Here is a 13,165-nt window from a genome sequence, read left to right on the forward strand (position 1 = left end):
CTCTCTCTTACTCCATCTACTCTGACACACATTTACCTTGTAACTGATCTACTTTACAGACAACCATCGGTGAAGGCATCAAAGCCGCCGCCGAACCTAGCCGACGGCATAGAGTCCATTCCTGAACATAGAGTTCAGCGGTATCGTGGAGTCAGACGAGCAGAACGACGACTCGGACAGCGATCGGAGTGATGACGCTAGCGACATGGACGACGTGTACGTCGACTTAGGTATGTGACGTCACAGTGCCTACTGGCTATTGTGAGGTTATCTACGTGTTCGATCGTGTTTACATTGATTGTGGTGTATATAATACAGTTAAAGATTGTCGAATATAGATGGCGCTGTAGTCATATACAAATCGCAGTTGAATTTGGCGCGATTACATAGATAATAGAATTTATTAGACATTCTGAACCTCAAAATAAATTAGTAATTAGTTTGACAGAATGAAAGTGTTGTCGACGATGCGTAAAGTATTTATTATTTCTATTATTTTATTATTTTTTACGTACGCCCTACTGTCCTTTCCACTATTTTTATTATCTCCATCCAATGGTTGCCTGGTAGAGATCGCCTCGAGCGATAAGACCGCAATTTGTACCACCGAAATTTTAATAATTTCCAACGTCTGTATATAAAATTGTTTTGTTAAGAAAATATAAGAATATTTACGGTGTATTATAAAGTTTTAAATAAATAAATAATATTTTTTTTTTATCCATAATAATGTAAAACCAATTCTAAAACTTTGTCGTTATTTATAAACCATAGCCTTAGTTCGCGGCTTCTGAAACTTAAATCATATTTTATAGCAAACACGTACATTTCCAGAGGGCGTCGGACTCGCGTGAAGCTCGAGTGGTTGCTATGGAAACGGCGGTACATCGCGACGCAAGGCCCCACGCCGGCCACCCTGGACGCGTTCTGGCGCATGATCGTGCAGCACCGAGTGCACACTATAGTCATGATTACCAACCTCGTGGAGCGGGGACGGGTAGGTTACTTTTTTATATGCGTACAGTAAGTTATTACACTGCACTTGATGTAATATACCGTCGCTATGAGTAGTAAGAGAAAAAAGAAATAAGAAAAGAATACAGTTTTGTTGTTGGCACAATATACTGATACAAAAAATGTGCCTAATTTATTTGTATATAAAATTTATTATTGTGCCTTCTATGGACTACTCGTATAGCTTTATGCCGCTACAGTACAGCTGCATGCTGTTTTCAAGGAGAAGTCGAAAAGTCGTACGAATGTTCAGTCGGTATACAAACTGGAAGTATAAATTAAAAAATAAATAAGTACACAGACAAAATCTTATAATGGACTCGTTGGGGTAGTTGTAAAGCATGCGCGGTACGGCAGCGCTCTGAGATCCTGGGTTCGAATCCCGGGTCGGGTAAAGTGATACTTGGGATTTCTGATTAGTATTAGTCTGGCGTCTGTAATATGTGCGAGACATGGCAATAGGCTCGTCCCTTATCACATGATGGGACGGAACACACTTGGCGAAAAGTGGGTGCTCTGCTTGCGCCTACATACCCCTTCAGGGATAAATGCGTGATATTTCTGTAAAAACTTAAAAGTTAGGAACAGAGTTTACAGATAAAGTTGTTGCCATGTGTTGGTTGATGTTGTTGCAGCGCAAGTGCGACATGTACTGGCCGGCGGGCGGCGCGGGCAGCTGCGCGGAGTTCGGCGGCGTGCGCGTGGCGCTGCTGCGCGAGGACGTGCGCGCCGCCTACACCGTGCGCGACATGCGCGTCACCGACCTCGCGCGCGACTACCCGGTACTACAGCCGAGCCTCACGCTATCATCCACAACATATAGCACGTTCAAAACAAACGTGGCACTATACGAACCGACCTCGCGCGCGACTACCCGGTACTACCCGAGGCTCACGCTATCATCCACAACATATAGCACGTCGAAAACAAAAGTGGCACTATACAGATCGACCTCGCGCGCGACTACCCGGTACTACAGCCGAGCCTCACGCTATCATCCACAACATATAACACGTTGTAAACAAAAGTGGCACTATACGAACCGACCTCGCGCGCGACTACCCGGTACAACTCGAGGCTCCAGTCCCGCTATCATCCACAACATATAGCACGTCGAAAACAAAAGTGGCACTATACAGATCGACCTCGCGCGCGACTACCCGGTACTACAGCCGAGCCTCACGCTATCATCCACAACATATAACACGTTGTAAACAAAAGTGGCACTATACGAACCGACCTCGCGCGCGACTACCCGGTACAACTCGAGGCTCCAGTCCCGCTATCATCCACAACATATAGCACGTCGAAAACAAAAGTGGCACTATACAGATCGACCTCGCGCGCGACTACCCGGTACTACCCGAGGCTCCAGTCACGCTATCATCCACAACATATAGCACGTCGAAAACAAAAGTGGCACTATACAGATCGACCTCGCGCGCGACTACCCGGTACTACCCGAGGCTCCAGTCACGCTATCATCCACAACATATAGCACGTCGAAAACAAAAGTGGCACTATACAGATCGACCTCGCGCGCGACTACCCGGTACTACCCGAGGCGCCAGTCACGCTGTCATCCACAACATATAGCACGTTGAAAACAAAAGTGGCACTAAACGAACCGACCTCGCGCGCGACTACCCGGTACAACTCGAGGCTCCAGTCCCGCTATCATCCACAACATATAGCACGTCGAAAACAAAAGTGGCACTATACGAACCGACCTCGCGCCCGACTACCCGGTACTACTCGAGGCTCCAGTCACGCTGTCATCCACAGCATATAGCACGTTGAAAACAAATGTGGCATTGTACGAAATTTGACGGCATTGAGTTAGAGCGACATTTGAAATCGCAATAAGTCACTTAGGGTATCACAAGTGTCTCTTCATACTTGTAAGTTTTGTGTTTGTTCGTTAAACATAAACTGACACTAATCCAGTTCGTGTCCATACGTCAGCGACAATTAATGTCGCTCTAACTCAATACCGTCAAATGTCTTATAATGCCACTTGTGTTTTCAACGTGTGATATAATCTGCCACACGCAACAAAAATTATACTCAAAATAAGAGTGTCGAAAAAATATATTTAAGTTGCATCGTATTTCTATTGCCAGTCATAGGAGAAAACCCCGCCTGTTTTTAGATAATCCATTGATATAATATATTGTCTTTGATTAACAATTATAATCCAGAATTATTGATAATTATAATTAATTAAATACTGTGTATTTAGGGTGGTGAGGGCAGCGCTCGTGCGAGCCGCGACGTCGTCAATATCACTACACAGTGTGGCCTGACCACGGCACGCCGCGGCACCCCTTAGCCGTGCTGCCGTTTGTGAAACCGCCGCTCAACATCCTGCCACCGTACTTGTGCATTGCAGGTAACACTACTCACCTTGACCCTGACCTTGGCTAAAGGTCAATTTGGTGTCGGCATAGCCAACTAACAAGAGCTTTAATCAATAAATTAATCGCACAGATCACGATTAACAGTCTAACCCTTTCAAAAATAAATATCGATATGGCATGATTAGTGTTTTTTTTGTTGATGTAGTCCATGGTAAATACTCATGAATCATCACACTATCGATTCGATATTCTATATCATAATTGCGATGCCAATTTTGGTTATTATACCGATGTATTTCTTTCCAGCGCTGGCGTCGGCCGCACCGGTACCTACATAGTCCTCGACGCGCAACTCAACCAGTTGAAGTTGACGGGCACACTCTCACCTCTCGGTTATCTTTGTCGAGCGAGAACACAACGAAACCACTTGGTACAGACAGAAGAACAATACGTCTTCGTACACGACGCGTTACTGGAACACGTACGGTCAGGCATCACCGAAGTGGAGTACCACAAATGTCGGGAATACTTGCAAAAGTTACTCGAAGATATATCCGAAGATGACCTGGCCGTGCTCGACCTGAACCCGCCCAAACGTAAGAGTATCGATGATTTGACAGTCACTAACGGAGTCGATGAAGCTTCCAGTGTGAAATCGAGTCAAATATGCAGCGATAAGGAAGTCGCTGAGAATGGTAGTCAGTTATCAATAAAGACTGATGATAATAGCGAGCAGAGTAAGTCTGCGAATTCTGAAGCCCCCGAGGAGCAGAAGGAGGGGCTGGTGAATGGCGAGGACGCGGAGGGAGTGTATGACTTGGCACCAAGGAGTACTGATACGTATACGAAGAAGATGGCCGCGTATAATAATATGAGTGAAGTTGAGAAGGAGGAATTGAGAAGGTGAGAGCATAGTCTTATGAATAGAGGGATAGTGTTGAATTTTTCGACGTGATTGAGTAAAAGAAGTCTTGGAACATTGTTCGAAGTCAATTAGTTAGGATAGGGTTGACATAGCAAATATATTTTCAGTTAATTGGTTCCGAAGCATACTAGCTAACGGTTAACCTGATGGTAAGTGGTTATTGTCGCCCATGAACGTCAGCAGTGCTAGGGGCACAACTAAGCCGCTGCGTACCGTAAAAACATTTGTAACGTTCGTTTGGAAAAGATAAGTCATAGCGGTATGGAAACACCGTTAGAGGAAATTCATTCCAGAGTGAATACTAACATCTTAAAAACGATGTCTGGAAACGCACAGTGCAGTTCAATTACTTTCTAGTGTATTTATCTTTGTTATTACTTATAGTCAAATATATTTTAGGATATTATAAATTGTATCTTTACAGAGCAAACCGAGCGGAAAACTACGCGCTGTTGGAACGGATGCGCTCGTTCGCGAACCGACACAATACATACCAAGGTCCACCGCCAGTTAACTTGCTAGAGAAACAGTTTTTGGTAAGATTTAATATCAAGCGTTTGTAAATTATGGTTATTATTACTAGATTTGATTCTAATATTATCTTTCAAGTAGACGTGAGAGTCAATGGTATCTTAGGATGCGCAAGACCGGGTGAAGTGGAGATGGAAGCGCAGGTTCAGTGGGACTGAACACAAAAAGAATTTCTTCATAAATGTGGGAGTTTAAAACCAATCATTTGGACATTGTTTTGGGTCACACTAAAGCTGTATTAATGCTTGACACTGCGTATTTGACGTCGGATTTCAACTGGAATTCACCAGGAAGCAGTCTGATATTTTTTTTGTACTTTGCAGTTAATAACGCGTTCGTGCGTGGACGCCAGTGTGTGCGCACGCGCACCGCACAACGCCGAGAAGAACCGTCCCGACGGCGTACTACCATCGGACACAGCGCGGGTCATGCTCGTACCCAAACCGGGAGTCGAAGGTGGGTATAAGTATTTTTTAAATGTTTTATTTGAAGTGGCATTTTAAAGCACTGTCAAATGGTCATATATTGTCTATACTTAAGCATGAAATAAGTGGTTAAAAATGTTTACAGGGTCTTTGAAAGGACTAGTATTATTTATACCATACATATAAGGGTGGATATGCAGCGTACTGTATATTTTCATAGTGTAACAATTATGACAGTACATCAATTCTGTAGTAAACGTGTGTCGGTGTGCGTACAGGCAGCGAGTACGTGAACGCGTCGTGGGTGTGCGGGCGGCGACGCCTGCGCGAGTTCGCGGTGGCGCAGCACCCGCCGCACGCGCACGCCGCCGGCGACCTGTGGCGCCTGCTGTGGGACCACACCGCGCAGCTCGTGCTCGCGCTCGCGCCCGACGACGACCCGGTACGATACACACACACACTCGCACGCGCTCGTACACGCTCACGCACGCACACGCACACACATCTATGTGTACGAGATAATATGCGCACATATGCGTTCAAATATTTAAGCACCTTTACAATTTATTACACTCTAATAAGGTGTTGATACATAATATAGTAGGAAAAAGACTTGGCTTGTCTTTTTTCATGACCGGTTTCCATTTGTGTGAGATTTTTTTGCTTAATGATGTTAGATAAACTCGTCAAATGAATCCCAATTTGATTTGATTGTAGTTTTCAATTTACAGACGTTAGAGCTAGATAAAAAAAACACACCTAATAATAACGTTTATTTTGTTAATCAGGAATGTGAAGTATTCTGGCCGACGGAAGATGAAAAGGAGTTGTTTGTAGCCAACTTCAGAGCCAGCTTTGTGTCCAAAGATACGTACGTCGCCTACCGGAAGTCCGACAAACCTGACCGAAGATCACCGGTTACGCCGATGGAACCGGAGACAAACGGCTACCGACGACAGGAGAGCGACTGCGCTGACGATGAGAGGCTCATACCGGAGAACAGTTCGCCAGTAAGCACAACAGAGCCAGCGTATCGATTCGACAGAACCGAGCTTAGGTTAGAACGGCTAAGCGCCGGCAACCGAGACCTATCCGCGAGAAAGTCGATTGCGAACGGCGACCTTTTCGCATCACTATCCGAAAAGAAAAACGGCCCTAAATCACCGCGCAGCCCTTCGAAAATGTCGCTCAAAAACTTCAAGCTGAGCTCACCTACGAAGTTCAAATTTCCCGATTGGGGATCGAGGGCGGCCGGCTCGCCTCCGGACACGGCGCCTCCGCCACCTCCCGTTGCGCCTGCGCTCTCAGTGGAAGAGGAGGCGGAATTGCGAAGACCTTGTTACCGTTTCGAAAAAGTCGATAAAGTGCCGGAGAACACTCCGTCGGACAGAGTTATCGAAGTGATTAACGTTAGTGTGCATTCGTTGCAAGACGACTATCAGTTGACTGTGAAGTTTATAAAGTGCAGTGGTTGGTTGGATGGGGACACTACGGAGTACACGTTGGGCAAACCTGAGGAGAACAAGTTTATTAAGGCAGTGCGGCAAGCGACGAGCGACAGCGAGCGGAACGAGGCGATAGACAGGCTTATACAGCCGTACTCGGACTCGTTCGCGCTCGTTGAGTACGTCGCCGGCTGTCAGATGGAGTACAAGAATGGGCCTGTTGTTGTTGTTGACAAGTGAGTTGTTAATTTAATGTCTTTAGTTGTTGACTTACAAAAATAAATACATATATAATACTAGCTTAGCTGGCTTCGCCCGCGTGAAGGAGTTTACTGAAATATTTTTTTTGCCTTTCTTTATATGTATCATTATATTATGACCAAATTACACAAAATCATTATAAATTGTAGTCTATGTGTTATTCTGATGTATAAATAACATTACTGTAAAGTTTCATCCAAATCCGTGCAGTAGTTTTTTCTTAAAAGAAGAACAAACATACATCCGTCCGCATAAACTTTCCCATCTATAATATAAGTATGCAGTACTAATATCGATAAAATTTTGTATTGTATTTTTTGGTAACTGTACGTGTTTATTATAGGTACGGCGGGTGGAAGGCGATGACGTTCTGCGCGCTATCCGCTGCTGGCGGCGGCGCCGGGCTGGGCGCGGCGGCGGGCGCGGGCGCGGGCGCGTGGAGCGAGGGCGCGGGCGCGGACGTGTACTGCTGGGCGGCGCTGGGCGCGGCGGCGCGCTGCCCGGCGGCGCGGCACCCGCACGCCGCGCACGCGCCGCACGCGCTGCTGTCCGCGTACTGCGCGCTCGCCGCGTACGGGCCGCGCGTGCACGCGCACAGGCACCGGTAACTTATGACTTTTTTTTACCTGGACCACCTTAGATCACTGGTAGAGAATGCCTTTGGTATTATGTAGTATATAATAAGGTTATATTCCCGTGACACACGTAATGTCATGTAGCTGTCATGTTTGTCGGCAAACATTCCGCTGGTAAATGGGGTCCAGCAACAGTTAAGTCGCATCTTTAGATAATATATGTATAGTGCAAAATCAAATAACGGCCTGCGCTATTCACACGTTAGCTAATTTACAGCAAAGGATTCAATAACACTGCATTATTCTGACTATTTTAATTTTACCTTTTTTATCACCACACAACGGTGTGGAATTAGGTATGTTTCAGATTCAACTGATTTATGATAAAAAAACGTAAAAACGTGTAACAACTGTCGAGGGATCAAACATCACTCGTGTTGGTTCACATTATATTTAGATTTTAATATAGTTATATATAGAGTAGTCTCTTTATCCTACCAGGAAAAAAAGCATTACTTAAGACGACGTATTGTAAACGTCAATATTCATCTACCAATATCTTATTAGCATCCTAATTTCCCATCTAATATGAATTTCTAATTATTTCAATTATTTTCAGATCGTCGAACACATCAAGCGAAGAGTCTCGGTAATTGTGCACGTAAGATGTAATACTCAGTGTGTTGTGTTGTATATTTGAACCGACGCATAGTACGTGTGGTATAACACGGCCGTGTCAAAGAGTATGTTGCCACGACGATCCGTGCGGAAATAAGTAACCACTCATATCCAGTAGCATAATACATGTACATAGGGCATATAGGCGTCGATGGCGGCGGACAAGCGAGCTATAAATATTTGTTACCGTACAGTTGTTTTTTTTGTAATTTGCGTAATGTGTTGCCATATTAACGTGATAACGCTTCCTCAACGTAATATCGATAGATTAGACCCGTATTTATTTCGTTTATAAGTGATAGTATCCCGCCGATGTACTTATAATTTCATATTATACAGTAAATTTCGCCGCCGCTCGTCCGCTGTCACGCTGACCCCGGCCTTACCTCTGCGCAAACATAGACAATTTACCATAAATCTGTGGAGATTCCCATATTCCACAATTGACGACGAAAAACAAAGAATTCAAGGCATTTATTATTTGTAGATTTGTTTATCATAGCTAAACGTAACAGTTGGATGCTCAAAATCGTAATACAATAATTTAGTTGAAAAAAAAAATACAAAATAATTTCGGATTATAAGGCTTCGTCTCTTATGAAATAAGATGTGGCTGTGTGCGTTTATATTATGACGGTAATTGACGATTTTTCTAGCATTTTTTTCATCAACACATATTCGATTTTCGTTTTGTCTACTCTAACTTAGCATTTTAGTCTAGTGTCTAGACGCAGTGCAATAGTTTTATTTTACTCGATATAAATAAAGATGCATAAATATATTTTTAACATTCGTATTTCTGTAGCCAGGTATATAATCGTGTGGACTGTCGACGTATTTTGTCGATATCGGCAACATTTTTAACGAGACTATCGATATTATTGTCGAACATAATCGATTTGAATTAGTCGCTATAACATCATTAGACTTTTGGATATTGCTGTTGTCGATTGTCATATCGATATTGATGGCAGCGGTTCTTGTTAGTAGTATAAAATATACATTCGATAGTTATGTAATAGCCTATTATAGGGGGTTCGGCTGATCACACGACACTCTTGCCTTACATTTTATTAACGATATAATATCGAAACATTCCTATCGAATAGTATTTGTTACAATGTAATATGTTTTTGTTATGCCATGAATTAGTTATTGAAATATGGACTCTGCGTCAGTAACAAAAACACTATTTTATGTCCGATCAGGAAGTTATGCCTCGGTCCTTGATTTGACAAGATTCATACCGAAAAACTTAATTTAAATGAACTTGCACAAGAAATATATAATCGACCATAAGTACATGGTTATTGTAAGGGTGTCGTGTGACGTCACGCGTCGACCAACATTTACAATTCCTATTAAATCAAGCTAACGGTCCAGTATTTTTATTGTAATAAAAAGATAATCTAGTAATATACGATATATTTGTGAAGACTGCTTTTTAGTGGTTCGTCAATTAATGTGAAGGGTTCAGTTGGGGTCCAGTGGTGCATTTACACATTTCCCGTGCGGTTGACAAGCAAAAGTGGCACTTATGTCATTTATAACAAAGTGCCACTTAATAGATTTTGACAGATCACAAAGTTGATATTTGATAATTACTAGTCCACGTTTTGACATAGAATAAAATAGAAAGATTGTATCGAAGGCATTTGTATAAAAATATATAGTGATTGTTCATATCTTTTGTATATAATAATTTTAGTGTTCCTAAATGGTTTATTTGATAATTTAGACTAACTTTTGGATCTGTCAAAACTATGCTCAACTGCGCTTAAAAGGTATACAATTTTCTACACTTTCTTGGTTTGAAAATTTAAAATTTCACCACTGGCATAAGTATACGATGAGGTTGTTGAGATGTGAATATATCGATATAATATCGATACTCATGAATGTTAAATCGATTTTATAAATTACATTTAGATAAATTATGATATGATTTTCTCTCGTCGCTTATATACATGACAAGTGTATTAATGTATTTTTTCTTTTATAAATACTTAAAAAAATTCATATCTCAATGACGTCATAAAGTGAAAGAAAGTAGGTTGTTATTGATCTTAGAAGGGATTGGGCGGGTAATGTTTGTGCGTCGGTCCCCATGTGTGCCATTTAAGCTTAGCTAAATATATTGCGTAGATAGTACCAATTTTATCCCTTATCTAGCTTGTAGATAGGCTGATTGAACTTTTTTTGTAAAAAAAAAATATTAATTGATTGTGATTTCATCATACATTTATTTTGTATTTTTGACAATATTTTACGTATTTATTTTATATTTATGTATAGTGTTTCTGTCGATTATTTTATGAATTTATCCAGTTGTGTGTAATGTCTTGGAATTAAACATATTCCATGTGTTTTAGTCTTAGTATCAATACATATTGATTCTCAAAAAAAATACGTATTTCATGCCTTATAATTTGCCCTTCTCTCCCAGTCAAATTCGTTGACTCAATGTTTGCCCAGTGTGATTGAAAAAAAAACACACACGACATGATTTATTTGAAAAGTTTAATCATGCAGCATGTTTATAAAAAACTTTTTTTATTAGTTTCCACTCTTTCAACCTAAATTTATACTATTTTGAGTAGGTAGTGTTTTTTTATTAAGGACTAAAATACCGCGCAAACATCCCCGCCTGCACACGGTTAACCAAAGAGGCGCGCGTATGTATAGGGTTAATGGACGGGAGGCAAAGTAGCCGTGGTCGGGTGTCGCATTATGTATTAGTGTTACGTACTAGTTTAAGTACATCGTGTAATTACTATACTGTTTGTATCTTATCGTTTGTTTTCGCGATCGAATTTTGAATGTTTGAAAATGGAATGTTTTTTTGTAATTTATTTTTTTTGGTCATAAGAAGGAGTATTGTGTCGTAAATGTGAGAGGATAAAAACGAAGAATAAATGCTGCATATTAGTTTTTTCGGGCTTGATATTCACATTCGATCGTTAAAACAAACAATCTAAAACTATACTATTTCGATTAGTAAACTAATATACATTCAGCTCAAATTTATATCTTTTTTCGATATGTCGACATTGTGGATTTTATACCATTTAGTTACCTATTTTCTTTTTTATTTTGATAGTTGAGCAGTTTTAATGCATATGTTAAGCTGTTTCTATTGGTGCTCTTTAGGCCAGGTGTACACGAGCGTTTAAAATCGGCAAAATGATCGCAGTTTATACGCATTCAAATATTTTACTTTGTAATCATATTCTACATAGTCACAAATAAAAACGTCAGCCAAGTGAAATCTATTGATTTTACCGATTTTGTGCACTTGGCTCTTCATCCTTGAAATACAGTAAATAGGTTGGTTTTAGGTCGCGCGTACTATACAAGTTTAGTGGCCATTTTTACCCAGCTCCCCTTATGTTTACTTTTAACGGTGGTGCAATGCAACGCCGCAGCAAGCAGTTGTTCCACCGCCTTTACATGTTTAAGTGGTCACATTACATTAAAGGAGCGTGGGCAAAAATGACCACGTGTTTCTATCAAGAAATCTTGGAATTTTTAATAGATTTAAATCCAATATCGACGTATATTTCATATGTTGTCGATCGCAACTACGATTTGGCTGCGATGCTGGAGGGAGATAACAAAACAATTGTAGGAAGGTTCGATAATTTCAAAAGTTAATAAATATATGTTTTTGTATTTTTTAGTTAATCGCTGGCCAAATTTTGTCCGCGAAAAGTATATGAGAGGTTTGGTTAAGTCAAAAGTACTGATCCTATCATGATAGATCCTATAACTCATTCTTATTAATAGCAATTTGATGTTTAAAATCTAGTTAGCCTCTCAATTGCATCGCAGTCATAATCGCCATATTAATTCTATTATTTTACGTTCGAATGTTTATTATTCGTTTGCAGCGGCATTTGTGTTACTTGACGTATATTTTAACAAAGCCTTGATCGAGTAAAAAATGCTCAAAAAAAGCAATATTAATGTATTATCATTGGGAGTCCATTACACACCCAATCTCCCCTTTCTTTTTTTAAGTCGACAATGTAAGCACGGTTAATGGTGTTGTGCGTGTCCTTTGACCTTTCAAAACAATAATAATTATGAAAAATGCGTGGTATGAGACGATATTAATAAATTAATATAACTTGCTGACCACCAATGAATATAGTTTGATTGTCATATCCAATTGGCTTATTCTAATTGATGTATTCTCTGGATCAAACCGAGGATAGGGATCAGGATTGCTATTGATCTAAACGTTATTTAATATGACAAGTAGCACGAGTGTTCGCGAGTAGACTAAGCCATGTTTATTGGATAAGTATGCTAGTTAAAACGTAAATGTTCCATGTTGTACGCCTGAGACAGTGTTGCTGTAGCGCGTAAGATGTAAAAATGTTGCCAGTTTATAAAAAAAACGTGGAAATGATAAAATTAATTACTATCTGATTGGAAATGTGAGATATTTTCGTCTAAATGGTGCATGTTTTTTTTTGACATAACAGGCGTGGATTCAGTGGGGGGTCATGGGAGTCAATCGCGTTCAACCAATATTTTTTTTTGTAATGCTTTGATAAATTGCTGCTCACCGTTTCATATTTCCGATCAGTTTGTAAAGTTAATTACCGCCTCTTTAACTGTATTGTGCCAATTTTTAATAATTCATCCCATTTGACATATTCCAATTGTTTGTTCGTTAGGTTTTGTCTTGTCCATATAATTGACTGATGCGTACACACTCCATTTATGTTTATTGTAATAAGACGAATATTTAAAACGGTTACTTGTTTGTGGTGCGACTGTGTAATAGTTAAACACACTTGGGCGTATCGTTAGAATTTTTGTATTAAGCACAGCATATATTTGTAATAAGGCCTAACATACGGACTTCGGGTTTGTTGTCTAAACTGTTTTAATTTTGTCGGCATAACTAAATCGACTATTATGTACAAAATTAACGAGAGGT

The 13,165-nt window shown here is 40.6% G+C and overlaps 1 protein-coding gene across 1 annotated transcript; it reads left to right on the forward strand.

Annotated features, from left to right (window-relative positions):
* Window positions 1–131: 131 nt before the first annotated feature.
* On the forward strand, window positions 132–12,948 carry LOC115456012 (the record flags this gene model as incomplete). The annotated part of the gene is given in 12 exon segments (XM_037445131.1): window positions 132–230; window positions 816–997; window positions 1,650–1,796; window positions 3,283–3,364; window positions 3,367–3,406; window positions 3,681–4,277; window positions 4,724–4,835; window positions 5,154–5,286; window positions 5,534–5,697; window positions 6,044–6,936; window positions 7,305–7,565; window positions 8,156–12,948. Coding segments are annotated over 12 exon segments (2,744 nt in total), but the record flags the coding sequence as incomplete, so codon positions are not given.
* Between the last annotated feature and the right edge of the window lie 217 nt (window positions 12,949–13,165).

Source organism: Manduca sexta, unplaced genomic scaffold (genome assembly GCF_014839805.1).
Source record: "Manduca sexta isolate Smith_Timp_Sample1 unplaced genomic scaffold, JHU_Msex_v1.0 HiC_scaffold_1213, whole genome shotgun sequence".
NCBI lineage: Eukaryota > Metazoa > Arthropoda > Insecta > Lepidoptera > Sphingidae > Manduca > Manduca sexta.